General features: G+C 52.8%; 4 protein-coding genes across 4 annotated transcripts; 3 read left to right on the forward strand and 1 right to left on the reverse strand.

Annotated features, from left to right (window-relative positions):
• Positions 1-201: 201 nt before the first annotated feature.
• Positions 202-2,755, forward strand: B0H65DRAFT_58952 (transcriptional regulatory protein pro-1). The gene is made up of 2 exons (XM_062831035.1): positions 202-618; positions 707-2,755. The coding sequence occupies exons 1-2, from the start codon at positions 462-464 to the stop codon at positions 2,635-2,637; spliced, it is 2,088 nt and encodes a 695-aa protein (XP_062687185.1). The 5' UTR covers positions 202-461; the 3' UTR covers positions 2,638-2,755.
• Positions 2,756-3,372: 617 nt separating this feature from the next.
• Positions 3,373-4,046, forward strand: B0H65DRAFT_453140 (uncharacterized protein). Its single transcript, XM_062826135.1, has one exon. The coding sequence runs from the start codon at positions 3,500-3,502 to the stop codon at positions 3,974-3,976; it is 477 nt and encodes a 158-aa protein (XP_062687186.1). The 5' UTR covers positions 3,373-3,499; the 3' UTR covers positions 3,977-4,046.
• A 3,936-nt stretch (positions 4,047-7,982) lies between these two features.
• Positions 7,983-10,843, reverse strand: B0H65DRAFT_418114 (Nop14-like protein; the record flags this gene model as incomplete). The annotated part of the gene is made up of 3 exons (XM_062824126.1): positions 7,983-9,971; positions 10,030-10,473; positions 10,544-10,843. 3 exons carry the CDS (start codon positions 10,841-10,843, stop codon positions 7,983-7,985), a joined length of 2,733 nt encoding a protein of 910 aa, XP_062687187.1.
• Positions 10,844-11,075: 232 nt separating this feature from the next.
• Positions 11,076-12,514, forward strand: B0H65DRAFT_536403 (uncharacterized protein). Its single transcript, XM_062829045.1, has 2 exons — positions 11,076-11,581; positions 11,635-12,514. Exons 1-2 carry the CDS (start codon positions 11,206-11,208, stop codon positions 12,270-12,272), a joined length of 1,014 nt encoding a protein of 337 aa, XP_062687188.1. The 5' UTR covers positions 11,076-11,205; the 3' UTR covers positions 12,273-12,514.
• Positions 12,515-13,515: the final 1,001 nt, after the last annotated feature.

The following is a 13,515-nucleotide window of genomic DNA, read 5'->3' on the forward strand; positions in this document are numbered from 1 at the left end:
GAAGAGAAGGATAGTGAGATCCAGGTGTCGTCCAGTCCAGTCCAGTCAACAAACCTTTTCCCTCTCTCTTTTAATTACACTCAACCTCACGCTACCCAGTCAAACGTCTCTCGACTCGACGAGTTCAACATCGAACCAACTTCCGAGCCCAGTTCACACGCAAGCCGGCCTTGCTCACGATCCAGTCATTCATTCGACGATACAAATAATCTAATAATCTGATACAAGAGAGGGTTTTTGGGTATAAGCCCCCTAGCGATTTGCCCCTGGACCTTCTGGACCGACGAGAGGATAGAGAGGCCCTGGCCATTTCTGCCCATTTTCCTCGGCCTAGCTGAAGTTTACCACCCCTGGTCCCGACCACCCCCTCTCCGCTAGCACCTCCCACCACCCCCCTGGGTCCCGGTGCTGTGCTCCATAACTCACCCCAAAGAGGTACTTCTCATACAAGAAGGGTACAAATGTCAACACGGCCCCCCAACCACCACGGAGACATCACGAAGACATCCTCAGTCAACATGACGACCATGACAACAACCAAGACCAAGGCGGCCGCAAAGGCCGGCACCAATGCCGCGCCCAAGCAAAAGACGCAGATGCATCGCCGCTCAAGGACAGGTTTGTTTCCCTTTTTTTACGACCACTATCACTTACACACATCTCTTCGACAACGCTGGGCCGGGAAAGCTGACTTGACGACGTGAAGGATGTTACACATGCAGGTTGAGGAGGAAGAAGTGCGACGAGGGTTCTCCCATGTGCACCGCTTGCAAGCATCTCGGGCTTTGCTGCGAATACAAGAGGCCAATGTGGTGGAGCAACAATGATATGCGGAGGAAGCACAAGGACGATATCAAGATGATCATCAAGAGGAAGAAGCTTTCGGAGAAGTCGTCGCACACCATCCAGACTTCAATCAACACCCCGCCCGGACTCTCGCACTCGCTTCCGACGTCAGCGACCTTTTCAGACCCGCTTGATCGCAACAGGTCCGCTTCGATCGACTCGCATTTTGGCTTCAACTTCAACAGCCCCCAGAACGTCCAGGATTTCACACCATTTGCGACACCACAAATAAACCTCAATGGTGGAGAGTTCATCTTCCCACCCTTCTCTCCTTATGAGATCGATATGAAGACCGAGCGGCAAATCTTCATCAACGATGTCCCGACTCTTCGTGAATCAACAGTATCAACCTTCAGCACATATCAGACCCCGCCGCCTCCGGGCACAATTCTCCCGTCATTCCCTCTGGAAGGTGAATGGACCGAGCAGGTGTTCTCGGAGCGGAGGGAGTCATTGACGGAGGAGACTTTTAATGCGAACTTCTTCGACTTTGCCTGCGATCCGGCGATGGCTTCTTCGCAAGTGGCAATTGAGCTGGATGAGGGCGATCAGAAGCTCCTCGATCACTTCGTTCAACACGTTCTTCCGACCATCTTCCCGATTTTGGAATCCAACCAGCACGGCTCAATCAGTTCCGAGCTTGTTCTTCCATCACTGGCCAACAATAAGGGTTACCTGCACTGCTGCTTGAGCATTGCGGCGCAACACTTCAAGTCTACGACGGGTATTCAGAGCGAGGAGATTGACAACGACATCATGCGTCACCGCTATGCCACCATCACCTGGCTGTGCGAGGCGCTCAATCGCGATGAGAACCATCAGCCAATTCTTGATGCTACTCTTGGCTTGATTTTCTTCCAGTGCATAGTTGGCCGTCCTGAGGATACTCTTCCTGATATCCCCTGGCACCAGCATTTCCAAGCGGTAGTATCGCTCGTGCAGAAGCTGGATCTTGCCGGACTTGTTTCGGATATCACCAAGCCACTGACCCATACACCTTTCAACATGACGCTCACGTCTTGGATTGACATTTTGGGCGCCACGATGCTGGGCAGTTCCCCCTTGTTCGCTCACACCTACCGCAACAAGCATCTTTCGATCAACAACCACTCGCTCGGCTTGCGCGAGCTGATGGGCTGTGAGGATCGTGTTATGTATCTCATCTCGGAGATTGCCTGCCTTGAGTCGCTCAAGAACCAGGGCATGGACGACATTACCCTTTGCCAGCACGTCCGTGGCCTTGGCGACGAGATCAGCAACACCGAGATCAACGAGGGCACGCTCGTCGAGCCTTACAACACCAACGGGACCCTGAGCCCTAAGCAACTGAGCAAGAACATCACCGCCGCCTTCCGTCTTGCTGCTCGCATCTACCTCTGCAGCCTCGTCCCGGGCTTCTACCCTGCCCAGCCCAGCTGCATGGGTCTCGTCGAGAAGCTCACCGCGGTCCTCCAGCTGATCCCCTCGGGGGTCAACGGGTACGACCGCTCGCTCACCTGGGTCTACCTGATCGGTGGATCCGTCAGCGTGCCCGGCTCTTCTTTCCGCAACTTCTTCGAGAATCGCGTCGCCCAGCTCGGCGACGTGGCCAACTCGGGCAGCTTCGGCCGCATGACCGTCCTCCTTCGCGAGGTCTGGCTGCAGTACGAGGCCATCCTGGCGGCTGCCGAGGCGGCGGCGGGCACTTCTTCCTCTTCCGAGGCCCCACAACAACAGCAGCAAGTCAACGCACATTACGTCCGCTGGCGGGAGGTCATGCAGATCAAGGGATGGGATTACTTGCTCATCTAAACAACGACAAAGTAAAATCCGCTTTTTTCACCAGGCTGGCTTACTGGCGGGAAGTGAAACCCAACCGATCTGCATGCGATGCTTGAAGCTGTTTAGGTGGCTGGAATCGGCCTCCTTTTCAATTTCTTTTTACGTTTCTTTTCTTATACCAACTTCTACACAACAAGAACTCAAAGAGTTTTTTAGACGTTGCCGCGAGGCAATTGAGACCCGGAGAGAGGAAAATGGACTTCTACTACAATAACGACGACACACCACTGGATAGGATCAATGGATGGATGGATGGATGGACACGGAGGGGAGGACGGGTTGATAAGGGCAATGATCCATTTCGCTCTCTTGAAATCTTTTTGGACTGGGGTTGCAATTGAGTAATGGCGTTGTGTGGCCTTCCACCCATTTTGGGCAACTTTTTCTTCTTTCTTTCCACTCTTAGGAGGGACACATTTTTAGGGAGGCATTTGGATTTGCATATCACATGGAGTTTCTTCGGCGGGCGGACGGGCGGGCGGTAGCATTACCCATGGCTGACCGGAAAGGATACCACGAGGGGGAAAACGCATGTAACTTAACGTGATTGGAAAGGAAAGGATTATACCCTGTGAAGGAGGAAAGATGGAAAGAATTCAAACAAATCAAACGAAGTTAAAGAAGTACATTCGCTGTTCATCACTCTTCTGCCTGTGCAATGCTCTCTGGTCATGATCATGAAAAGAGCCTCGGACGGAGGGACTTGCTCGGTCTGGGGTAGGTAGGTATTATCATGACGCGAATCTCAGCACCCATCCATTCATCACAGCTTATTGTGCTCAGCAATACCACTCCCACTTTACCTACCCGAACGCCAAGTTTGTGAGTGTGAATGAGCGATAATACCTTACTTACCCTTCCAAGTTCCAATTCTGTCAAGCAGTTCGTCCTCTTTTTTTGCGAGGGCACCGACGCAAGCTGTGGAAGTTGGGGTCCGCTATGCGACTTTTGCCCTTACGACGGGATCGACGGGATCTTTCAACTGACTGATAAAAAGCAAAGAACAAGAAAACACCATTGCATGCAACACAACACAAACAAACTCCTCCAACACAACGTTTTTGTTTTTGCCCGGATGAGACCTTCTGCTTTAGGTTGTTCATCTCACCCGTTCCTTCCAATTGCCATTACCATTGCGTTCCGCATGTTGCCTCGCATTTTTCTCTTTATTTGCAACAATAGAGGGCGCGCAACAAATGCAACATGGTTGCTTACATGGATGGTGTCGTTTCTCTTGAAGATGATGGTTGATGGTGTGTGTACCTTGATGGCAGGATGTGTTGCGTTGCGTTTCCTTAGGTGGGGGTAGGTTGTTTTTTTCGTCCCGTCGTAACCTCGATGAAGGACCAAGACGGACTGGAACTTCTTTTCAGAAAAACAAGTTCCCGAACGTAACTTAAATGTTCCCCATATCAATCCATCCGGTGAGCAATCTTGCGTGGTTCGTAGGGTTTAGCCTATATCTATTCCCCGACCGACCATCGCCATTACGACAACGTCAACGACGGCCGCGGCGCGCATGTGAAGCTCTTTCGACTCTTGGACGATTTCTCACTCTTTCACCACCACCCACCCATCCTCAACCCATCCAACCACCCCGCCTACTACACCCCCCTATCCTCACCGGTCAACGCCAACGATTAAGAAGAACCGAAAGAAAAAAAGAAAAAGAAGGAACGAAGCATAAGATCGTCTGAGCGCAAAATGGTTAAGTGGGGTGCATTACATCTTTGGTGTGCACCTCACACACAACCACAACTCAAACATTCGTGGGGAAGGAGCACCTCACCACAAGCTGAGTGGACGGAACCTCCCAGTTCTCCTTCCAAACAGCTGTTTCGTTTCAACTTCCTGCCTTCTTGGCGCTTAAAAAGTTGTGCTGTGCCGTCGACGTGCAGTTCGCATGCAGTGCGAAGACGGGAAGGAACGAAGCTCGAAGCTGTCGCTTGACTGCTGTGCCGTCTTCGTACGTCCCACCCGTCCCGTCTCTGCTATGCTCCAGACTGGCGCGGTTGAGGATCAGATTTGGCGAGATGAGTCTGTGCCGCTTCCCTCGTCAGAGTGTCGATTTGGTTGAGGTCGTGCTCTCGGCGATGATTTGGTTTAGTAGTTCCAGTTTGTGATGGCTTCAATCGGATATCCATACCTATCTCCCTCAAGACCATGGCCATCATCATCAACCTCGGGTGATCTCTACACTAAAGACCTGATTGAAGATTGCGTCACTATCACCCCATTTTCGCAAGTTGACTGAACAGAACAAGAGCAGCACGCGTACTTATCCGTGTGGATAATCATCACGAATCATCACGATCTTGATTATGACAATCAATTCAAAAGACCCAAAGACCCCTGAATTTGCGCCTCCCGCTTTGCCCGCCCGTCAACACGGCACGGCACCACACAGCTAAAGCAGTCAATTTTCATCCCGCTTTTACCCTTCAAGCGAGATGTTTACCGGTCAGGGAACTGACGACAATTGAACCCGGAAGCACGGGGAGCTGGACGGCTGAGCATCTCGCTACCGAATTCTATTTGGTATGACCGATCCGACACCCTATCATCCTAACTCTCTATGGATGATGTTTACTTCAAACCGCTTAAGAAGTGTCGCTTCACAGGCTGCTCAAAAGTCAAAGGCTCAAAACGCTAAGACGAGGCCAGTGAGGTTCTGGACTGGATTATAGGAAGGCCACGCACGGTAGGAAAAGCATGGCAGCGGTCATAAGTTGCCGGCGATCACCCTACTAGTGGTACGGTTCCCGACTCCCGTTCGGTTTCCGCGCCTCACTTTGCCGCTCGCAAGCTGATGACCATAGGCCGCTGGCCTCCGCAAGCGAGGCCCGCAACAGCTGGGCTGGAGGACGATGATATCTCTTGAAGATATTGGTGAAAAGTTGTTTATTCAGCTTGGGTGTAGAGGCGCAGCAGCATCAGCAGCAGTTGTCTATTCAGAAGTTGACCGATTTCTGATACCATGAGGCTGGAGAGGCTGGGAAGGACGACATGTCATCAACTGTTCAGCTTCATAAGTTGAGGCTCTTCAGACTACTCGCCTCTATTTCTGTCCATCTATCCTATTGTGGAAAGAAATCGTGGATATTTTTTCCTGGCTTAGCCACTTCCCTAGTCATGGCTGCCTCTCGTTGTTTTTGCATCGTGGATTGAATGGCGAATGGCTTCACTGCCCATGGCCACATTGCATTGTCTTTGACCACTCCCACTCCCTCCCCTTGGCCCCTTTCGGTCATTGTTGTGGGGCGATTTTGTTGACACGCGAATAGGGGCACGTTCAGATGTTTTGAAACCCACTAGATACGTCAAAACAACACAGCCTCAACAACAAACCAAAAGGCGGTGGCCCATTTTCACGACCCTTTCTTTCGGAGCATGGAGACGAGGAGTGAGACTTACGTAGTTTCTAGAAAAGAATGGGTGTTTTTTTGGGGAATGTCATGTGAGTGACTGCCGAGGAGCCTCATCAGGAGGCCTCTCTTTGGCGATCCATCCGCATGCGCTTCTAAGCGCGCGCTTCAAGAGGGCTGTGGGAAACACGCACGGGCTGTTGCAGACATACAATCATCCTGGGGGCCATATCTGTCAGGGCGCTTAGGCCTCGAACGGAGTTGAATTGGCTTTGTGAGATGCCGCATAAGATTGTTTTGCTTTGCTTTCCAAGGTTTTTGCAAAGGGGTTTTAGCGGAAGGTACATTCCAGTCCACCACCACCACAATCGTCACATCTTATTCTTTTAGCACGCAGTCAAGAATTATTCGGGAAGAGAAAAAAAAAAAGAGGCAACCGGGCCTCAACAACGGATCACTCACCGTCTGAGTGGCAATGAGACCATAAATGTTTGACGGTCTGATGGTCGGTCTATCGGTCTATATCGGTCAAGTCTCCGAATGTCGAGCAAGCGGCGACATCCGCGAGGACAGTGTGCTATTTCTGTGGATCCAAAATAATGAATGAACAATCGAGAGGTGGGAACAGTGAGGTTAGATGAATGAAGTCATTCCGGGCCTCGTTTGGGCTTCAGTTGGGCCTCATCTGGGCCTCACTCACTCACGGCCTTGGTGGTCTGCTCACGAGTGGTCTCTTCAGATCCAACCCCGTAACCAGGTTCGGTTAGATTTGATCAGGTTGGTTTGTCAGATCAACTTCGTTTGTCTCTTCACTTCCCTACAATTCTTTGCCACATGATTGATGTGATCATGATCAAAGGCAGCTAACAACGAGATGAAGCAAGCCAGAACGGGCGTTTCAAGATGATGGGAATCTACCAGTCTGCTAGCAATTCATGCCTTCAAAGGGCAATCGATGTGTCAAGATCGTGATAACACATTTCGCCCCGGCGTCTATCTTCCCGTTTTTCGATCATCTGAGCGTGTGTGAGGCTCTTTCGGCCGCCGGAAACCTGGAACCCGCGGACCCTGAAAGACGGGACGGGAATCTTGATCTTGCTCGGAACCAACCAACCCGACTTAAGTTCCGGCCACCAACTGGCGCGCGAAATCTCATCAGCTGAGGAATTGATCTATGATGATGTTCTTTGCTCTCCCCTCCAGAAGAAAAAGGCGCGCACGAGTCAAAGTGTCGTAAGGGAAAGAATGAAAGAATGGAGGAGTGCCCGACCTCCCCGACCAACATAACACCATCGTCAACAGCGCGTACAGCGTCTAGATACCTATATATACAAAGATTCAATCCAAGTTGGAAGTTTGGAACTTAGAATGGGCTAAATACAATGTGTTAAAGATGGAATACCATGACTGGTACCTAGGCGGTACTTTCACCGGTTCAGGGTCGTCAGGGTCCAGTGACCGATGACGTGCGGCGGTTGTCGTTCATTGTTCGTAACCAACATGTAGTTAGTCGTTGGGCCAACACACTGGAGCTACAGTATGTGGCACGGGGATGAGAAGTGGATGAAGAATGCCTTTGTTTGAATTGTAGCCGCGGGACCGCCATGCTCGGTTTGTATGAGGCTCTGTGCCGTCACCTGGAGCCTCATCGAATTGCTGGATGGCCAAACATCCGACTTCGGGATGAGTACCCAGCTGGTATTATTGGGTCGTGTAAAGTATCACAAGTAAACAAGAACACCAGGGATGAATAGTGTAGTGAGGTTTGGCAGAAAATGAAATATTTTGAAACTCCTACTAGTAGATGATATAATAGGCATGGTATCTCTAACCCATGATCCCAATACTGCACTTGCACTGAACGAACAACAGCAAACAGCAACGGCACTAATAACAACGCCGGCCACGATCCCACTGCTTCTACCCCTGAACCTTCCAGGAAGTAGCCATTTACCTCGCGTTCTTCTTCTTCTTGAGTCTCGCCGCCTTCTCCCTCGCGTACTCGTTCGCCGCCTGGCCTTCCGATCCCTGGATCTCCGCCACCAAGCGCGTGTACTTCTTCTCGTACGCCTCGTCCTTGGCCTTCTTGACCTTGAGGTTCTCGCGCTGCATGAAGGCCGCGTCCTTGCGGAGCTCCCTGAGCGCGCCCTTGCGCTCCTTCTTGTGCTCGGCCCGCAGCTTGGCCAGCTCGGCGCGCTCGCGGTCGGGGTCGTAGTGCTTGTTGGGGTCGAACGAGTCCTCGAACTTGGGCACGTACGTCTTAATGGCGAGCGGCTTGTGGTGGTGCAGCTCGAGCGGCCTGCGGGAGACTTGGGCGAGCTGGAGGAGGCGGGAGATGCTCGTTGTTGTGTCCTTGAGCTGCTTGACGAGGGCCGCGGGGAGCTGGGCGGCGTTGGACTTGGTGGTCAGGTGCTGGAGGACACGCTGGGCGGGCTGGAAGGTCTCGTAGAACGCGGGGAGCTTGCACCACGTCTCGGAAGCGGTCCTGAGAACGGAGGTGATGGTGCTGATGATGGCAACCTTGAGAGCGGACTCCTCGCTGGCGGAGCGAGCGCTCTTCGGCTGCTGGCAGTCACCGCAGTTGAGCTTTCTGACGGTCACCTTGCTGGCACCCTTGACACGGATACCAGCAGCGGGCTCGTGGACGGGGAACAGACCAAGCTTCTCCTTGGGCTTCTCAGAAGCGAGCGAGTAGAGAGTGTTGAGGCAGAAGTTGATAAACTCTGGTACGTAACGCTTGGAGAAGGACTGGTACTGGAGGGCGAGGATCGAAAGGTAAGCGCCGATCGAGTAGTCGGCGAGTGTCTGGGGAATCTTTTGTCCCAAGTAACGGGTGATGGAAAGCATCGCAGGGGTGACCACCTGATGGAAGTGATCAGAAGTAGGGTATGTTGTGCCAATAGCGGTGAGAAGCATAAGGTCGCCGACAGTAAGAGCCAATGGTCGCTCCTCCTTGATCTCCTCGAGCCGTGACCTGTAAGCCTTGGATACCTCGATTGGAAATGTCTTTGCGAGCGAGTGGACGTGGCGGATCAAGTTCTCAATGGTAGGGAATAAGCTGGGCTCGAACTTTTCGCCAAGGTAAGCGATATGCTCAATGAGCGCCTGGGCGAAGTTTCCAAGACGCTCCTTGTTCTTTGCGTCCAGCTTGGGGTGGTAGAGAGCTCTGATCCTCTGGACGGCCACTGGAAGTTTGGTCACGGGAAGGCTTCCCAAGATCTCCAGTAGCTGCTCGTGACTCTCGGGACATGTAAAGGTATAGGGTATGCCGTCCTCGTCGCCGCCTTTTGACTGAGCTTGAAGTTTTGTGGCCACCTCTTTCGACTCGCCGTCCTCACCACCGTTCACGAGCTCGTCCTCATCGGGGTCATAGGCGTCCTCGTCGTCGCTTCCGTCGATATCCGACATATCGTCCTCGTCCATATCCAACTCAGAGCCGCTAGCGATAAGATCGTCTTCCAGCAAGAAATCATCTTCGTCGTCCAAGCCCATCTCGGTGGCGGTCATTCGTAGCTTGATACCCTTGCCGAGGCCGAACTCGTCCTCATCGGCCTCGTCTTGAGCCTCTTGGTCGTCTCCCTTCTTCTTGCCCTTCTTTTGCTCCTCCTCTTCCTCGTCATCCGATACGATCTCGCCCCGCATGCGCCTGAGCCGCTTCTCCTCCATCTCCTTGAGACGCTTGACTCCTTCCTCCGCCTTCTCCTCGTCGGTCTTTGTCCTGTCGGTAACCTCAGCCCTGGCTTCACGCGCTGCCTGCTTGAGGCGCATGTTGTATTCCTTCTCGAGCGTTTCGAGGTCGATCCCTGACATGACGGCGGGGCCCTTGGGTTCCTTTGTTTCCTTCGGCTTCATCTGGAAGAGTAGGGACTGCACTTCTCCTAGTTCCTTGTCGAGCTCGACTCTTAGATCGTCGTCCTCCTCTTTGGCGGCTTGTCGTTCCTGTAGAAAAGATACTTAGCAGGTGAATGGAAGCAGACGGCTCAGCGGGGGTGCTTACGTATTTGAAGGCCTTTGACTTGGCGATAACCTCCTCCATGACTTCCTTCTTGGTCTTCTTCCTCTCCGGTTGTCCATCCTCTCCTTCACCTTCCGCGGCCTCCTCCTCAGCACGCAGGCGCTTGAGGAACTTCTTTCTGGCGGAACGCTCATCGTCGGATTCCATATCTTCAACGTCCTCGTCGAAATCGTCGCGGCCAGCCTCGATGTCGTCAAGAAAGAGAGTCTTGCCGGCGTGTGTAAGGGTGACCTGTTCTTGCTCGTCGTCGGAACCCTCCAAATCGAATACGGTGTTCTTCTTGTGGCTCTTCATCTGCTCGCGCGCGAAACGCTCCATCATCTTGTCCTCCAGTGTCATGTTGGGGTCGTCCTCGCCGAAACGTCTATCGACAATACCGCCGACCTTGTTGCGCCGTTGCATCTCGACCAAGAGAGTTTCCCGTCGCTGTTGATGACGTGGTTAGCATCAAACATACATAACCAGTAACTCAAAAAACGAAATGGAATTGACGAACCCTCTGCTCAGCGGTGGCCTTTGCGAGTCCGGGACGGCCCTGGATGCCCTTGGCCAATTTGTCATTTTGGGGCTTGTTGGTGGTGACCTCGAACTTGGGTCCTCTGGCGTTGGTCTTGAACTGGAAGGGGTTGAACTGCTCTCTGATGCTGGCGAGAGCTTCGTGGCGCTGGAGTCGCTTGTCGGTGGAAGCCTTCGCATCCTGGGCGTTTTGGCGCTTTTGCTTCTTGGATTTCTGGGGACCAATGATGCCTTGGTCCTTGAGGGAGGCCTTCAGCCTCTTAAGCTGAGACCCGGCCATGTTTGCTGAGATGTCTCGATTGTCGACTTGACAGGGGAGTGTTGAGAGAGAGATGGCGTCGCGAAGTGGGTTCGATCGCGAGGCCGGCAATCAATCAATTGTCTTTGGCGGTTCTCAGAAATTTTGGAGGTGAAGGGTGCTTATCTTATCGGTAGGCCCCACCTGAAATTCTTGGCAGTCAATGTCGACAGGGGCAGCAGAACACTGTAGCTGCTGAAAGATGAAGCTCTACAGCGCGTGTCACTCCACTGAACAGAAGCTCTCCATCGTCATCCTCCTGCCCAGGATTTAGTCCTCTTGAACCTCAAAGTCGCCATGTGATCTAGAAACAACACAAGTCTATTCTTCACCATACCGTTATTATGATGGGCTGGCAATCCTCCGTTCTCCGAGATGAGAGGGTCGTTTTCACCGGCGTCGGCTTCGTCACGGCGAGCTTGATCATCTTCGCCATGAACACTTGGCTAACAAGATGGCGAGACGAGACCATTGTCACTCCCAATCCGCCAAAGACGCAGTACATCACGCAGCAGACCGAGGACTCACTCGAACTTAAGACGCTGGACACCTTGCTGGGCCACTACAACCACGCCATCAAGGAGACGGCTGCCAAGATCATCTGTGACAGGGCTGCAAATGACCCCGGCCTCCTGGAGACGTTGCTCTGGGGCATCACCCGTCCAGATTATGACGAGCGTGTCAAGAACTTGAGGGCTCTAGCTATCATCTGTGTTCCCCGTGAGTGCCCCAAGGATGCTTGAAAATCACACAGTCACTAACACGAGCATAAGGAGTCCTTCCTATGCTTCACACCTGGAAAGCACACTCCGCCATAGTCCGGTGCCTCGAGCTCTCCCTCGACCCGGAGCAGGAGGTGCTCGAGAATGAGGGATGGGACGATTATCCATTGAGGGATATCACCGAGAAAATGTGCTTCATCTTTCTTGAGCAACTGGTCGATCATTACGGGCCAGAGATGCTGATCCGCTCCAAGTTCGTTGAGCGTTGGCTGTCCAAGCAGAACTGGGGCAGGACTGAGGAGGACAGACAACGCAACTTCCACAACTACATGTTGTACAAGGACAACAAGATGAGGAGGCTTGCGGATGCGGTGCGCAAAACCGAGTCGGGAAGATCGGTGCTGGTCAAGTGTGGTCTCATGTCCCAAGAGGGGGCTGACGACTTCGCGGCTGAGCAGGCCGATAACTTGAACCTCATGGACACAAGCGGCGAGCGGTATAACCTCCTGCTCTCTATTAACATGGGTAGGACCCCGCGGGCCCAGGAGACGAGTGCCGAGGAGCAGCGGATCAGACACCGGAATCGCGAGGCAATTGTGATGAACGATGGGACTAGACCGATCGGAAGGGACGATATTATTCACCGAGACACGGAGTGGCGGGTTTTGGGAGAGCCTGGTCAGTCTTAGAAACCACAGTCGTTGTATCATCGCAGTAGAATTATGCTTTGCGAAGAAACGGGGACGCATAAGGGAAACGGAAAATAGAGATAGGAATGTTTAAAGCATTGAATACTCCCATCGATCCAAGGATCCAGAATAACAAAAGCTTCGTTTGGGCGGATAAGATGGTGTGCGTTTGTTCTGTAAAAAAAAAGTCATATGCATGCATCGTTTCGTTCAATTGTTAACGATTCTGGAGCAACTCCACCAAAATCCTTAACAAGGAATGAACGATACCTCAACAGAACAAATCACTGCAATGCTCACATTACCTTTGATTCAACTCAACCAAACCGCAACCAGAACCATTGACTTTTCGTTCTTTTGAAAGATCAGCGCACCAGAGCACATTCGTAGATTACGCCCCCGCCAAGCGATACACAGCATCACCTCAACTAAAACCGTGGCGCGGCCGTTCGTCATTTCCACACTCCCGGCCCCGCTCCGCTCCGAACACCCCTTCAACCTCCGCCCTCCGCCCCGTGTGTCCGGATTTCATCACCACTCTTGTCTCCCATCCATCTACCCATCAACATGCCCTCCTCAAAACCAATCGACATCCCCTCCTTCGCCTCCACCCAGCTCACCCTCCTCTCCTCCGAGCTCGTCGCCGAAATCGCCGAGACCTCCGAGCTCATCGGGCTGCACACGCCCACCGCCCTGCAGCGCGCCGGTCTGGCCCTGACCAATCTGGTCGTCAACGCCCAGCGGACCGGCTACGGCGGCAAGACCGTGTTGGAGCTCGGTCCCGATTCTGCTACTGTTACCGCTTCCACTAGTACTTCTCATCAAAAGGGAGGGTATGATGGACCGGAACTACCAGAACATGGAATCCGGACGGGCGATATCGTGTTAGTGTCTGAGCAGCCGGCTGGCAGCGCGAAGAAGAGAGAGGTCAGAGAGTTGGAGAAGAAGGGGGCGAAGGGCGTGGTGACGAGGGTGGGGAGGGGGGTGGTGGGCGTGGCGCTGGATGAGGATAAGGGGGAGGAGAACGTGGTTGGGACGGGGGGGTTGGGGGGGAGTGGGAGGGTCTGGATGGTTAAGTTGGCTGATGATGTTACTTATCGGAGGTGAGTTTTTGATGATTGATGTGGGTGAGCTGAGATTAAGGAGGGCTAGTAGGGTTAGTAGGGTTGGTGGATGAGAAAAAGGGGGGAGAAGCTGTGCGACGGGGACTTGATGATACAAGCAAGTATCAGCTGACACGAGA

This window comes from Neurospora tetraspora (assembly GCF_033439725.1).
Source record: "Neurospora tetraspora strain CBS 560.94 chromosome Unknown B0H65scaffold_1, whole genome shotgun sequence".
In the NCBI taxonomy this organism is placed as follows: Eukaryota; Fungi; Ascomycota; class Sordariomycetes; order Sordariales; family Sordariaceae; genus Neurospora; species Neurospora tetraspora.

Coding starts and splice junctions, on each gene's coding strand:
- B0H65DRAFT_453140 (XM_062826135.1), top strand. CDS start 3,500: ATGAGCGATAATACCTTACTTACCCTTCCAAGTTCCAATTCTGTCAAG.
- B0H65DRAFT_536403 (XM_062829045.1), top strand. CDS start 11,206: ATGATGGGCTGGCAATCCTCCGTTCTCCGAGATGAGAGGGTCGTTTTC. Junction 11,582..11,634: donor AGCTATCATCTGTGTTCCCC/GTGAGTGCCCCA, acceptor CACGAGCATAAG/GAGTCCTTCCTATGCTTCAC.
- B0H65DRAFT_58952 (XM_062831035.1), top strand. CDS start 462: ATGTCAACACGGCCCCCCAACCACCACGGAGACATCACGAAGACATCC. Junction 619..706: donor GCATCGCCGCTCAAGGACAG/GTTTGTTTCCCT, acceptor GACGACGTGAAG/GATGTTACACATGCAGGTTG.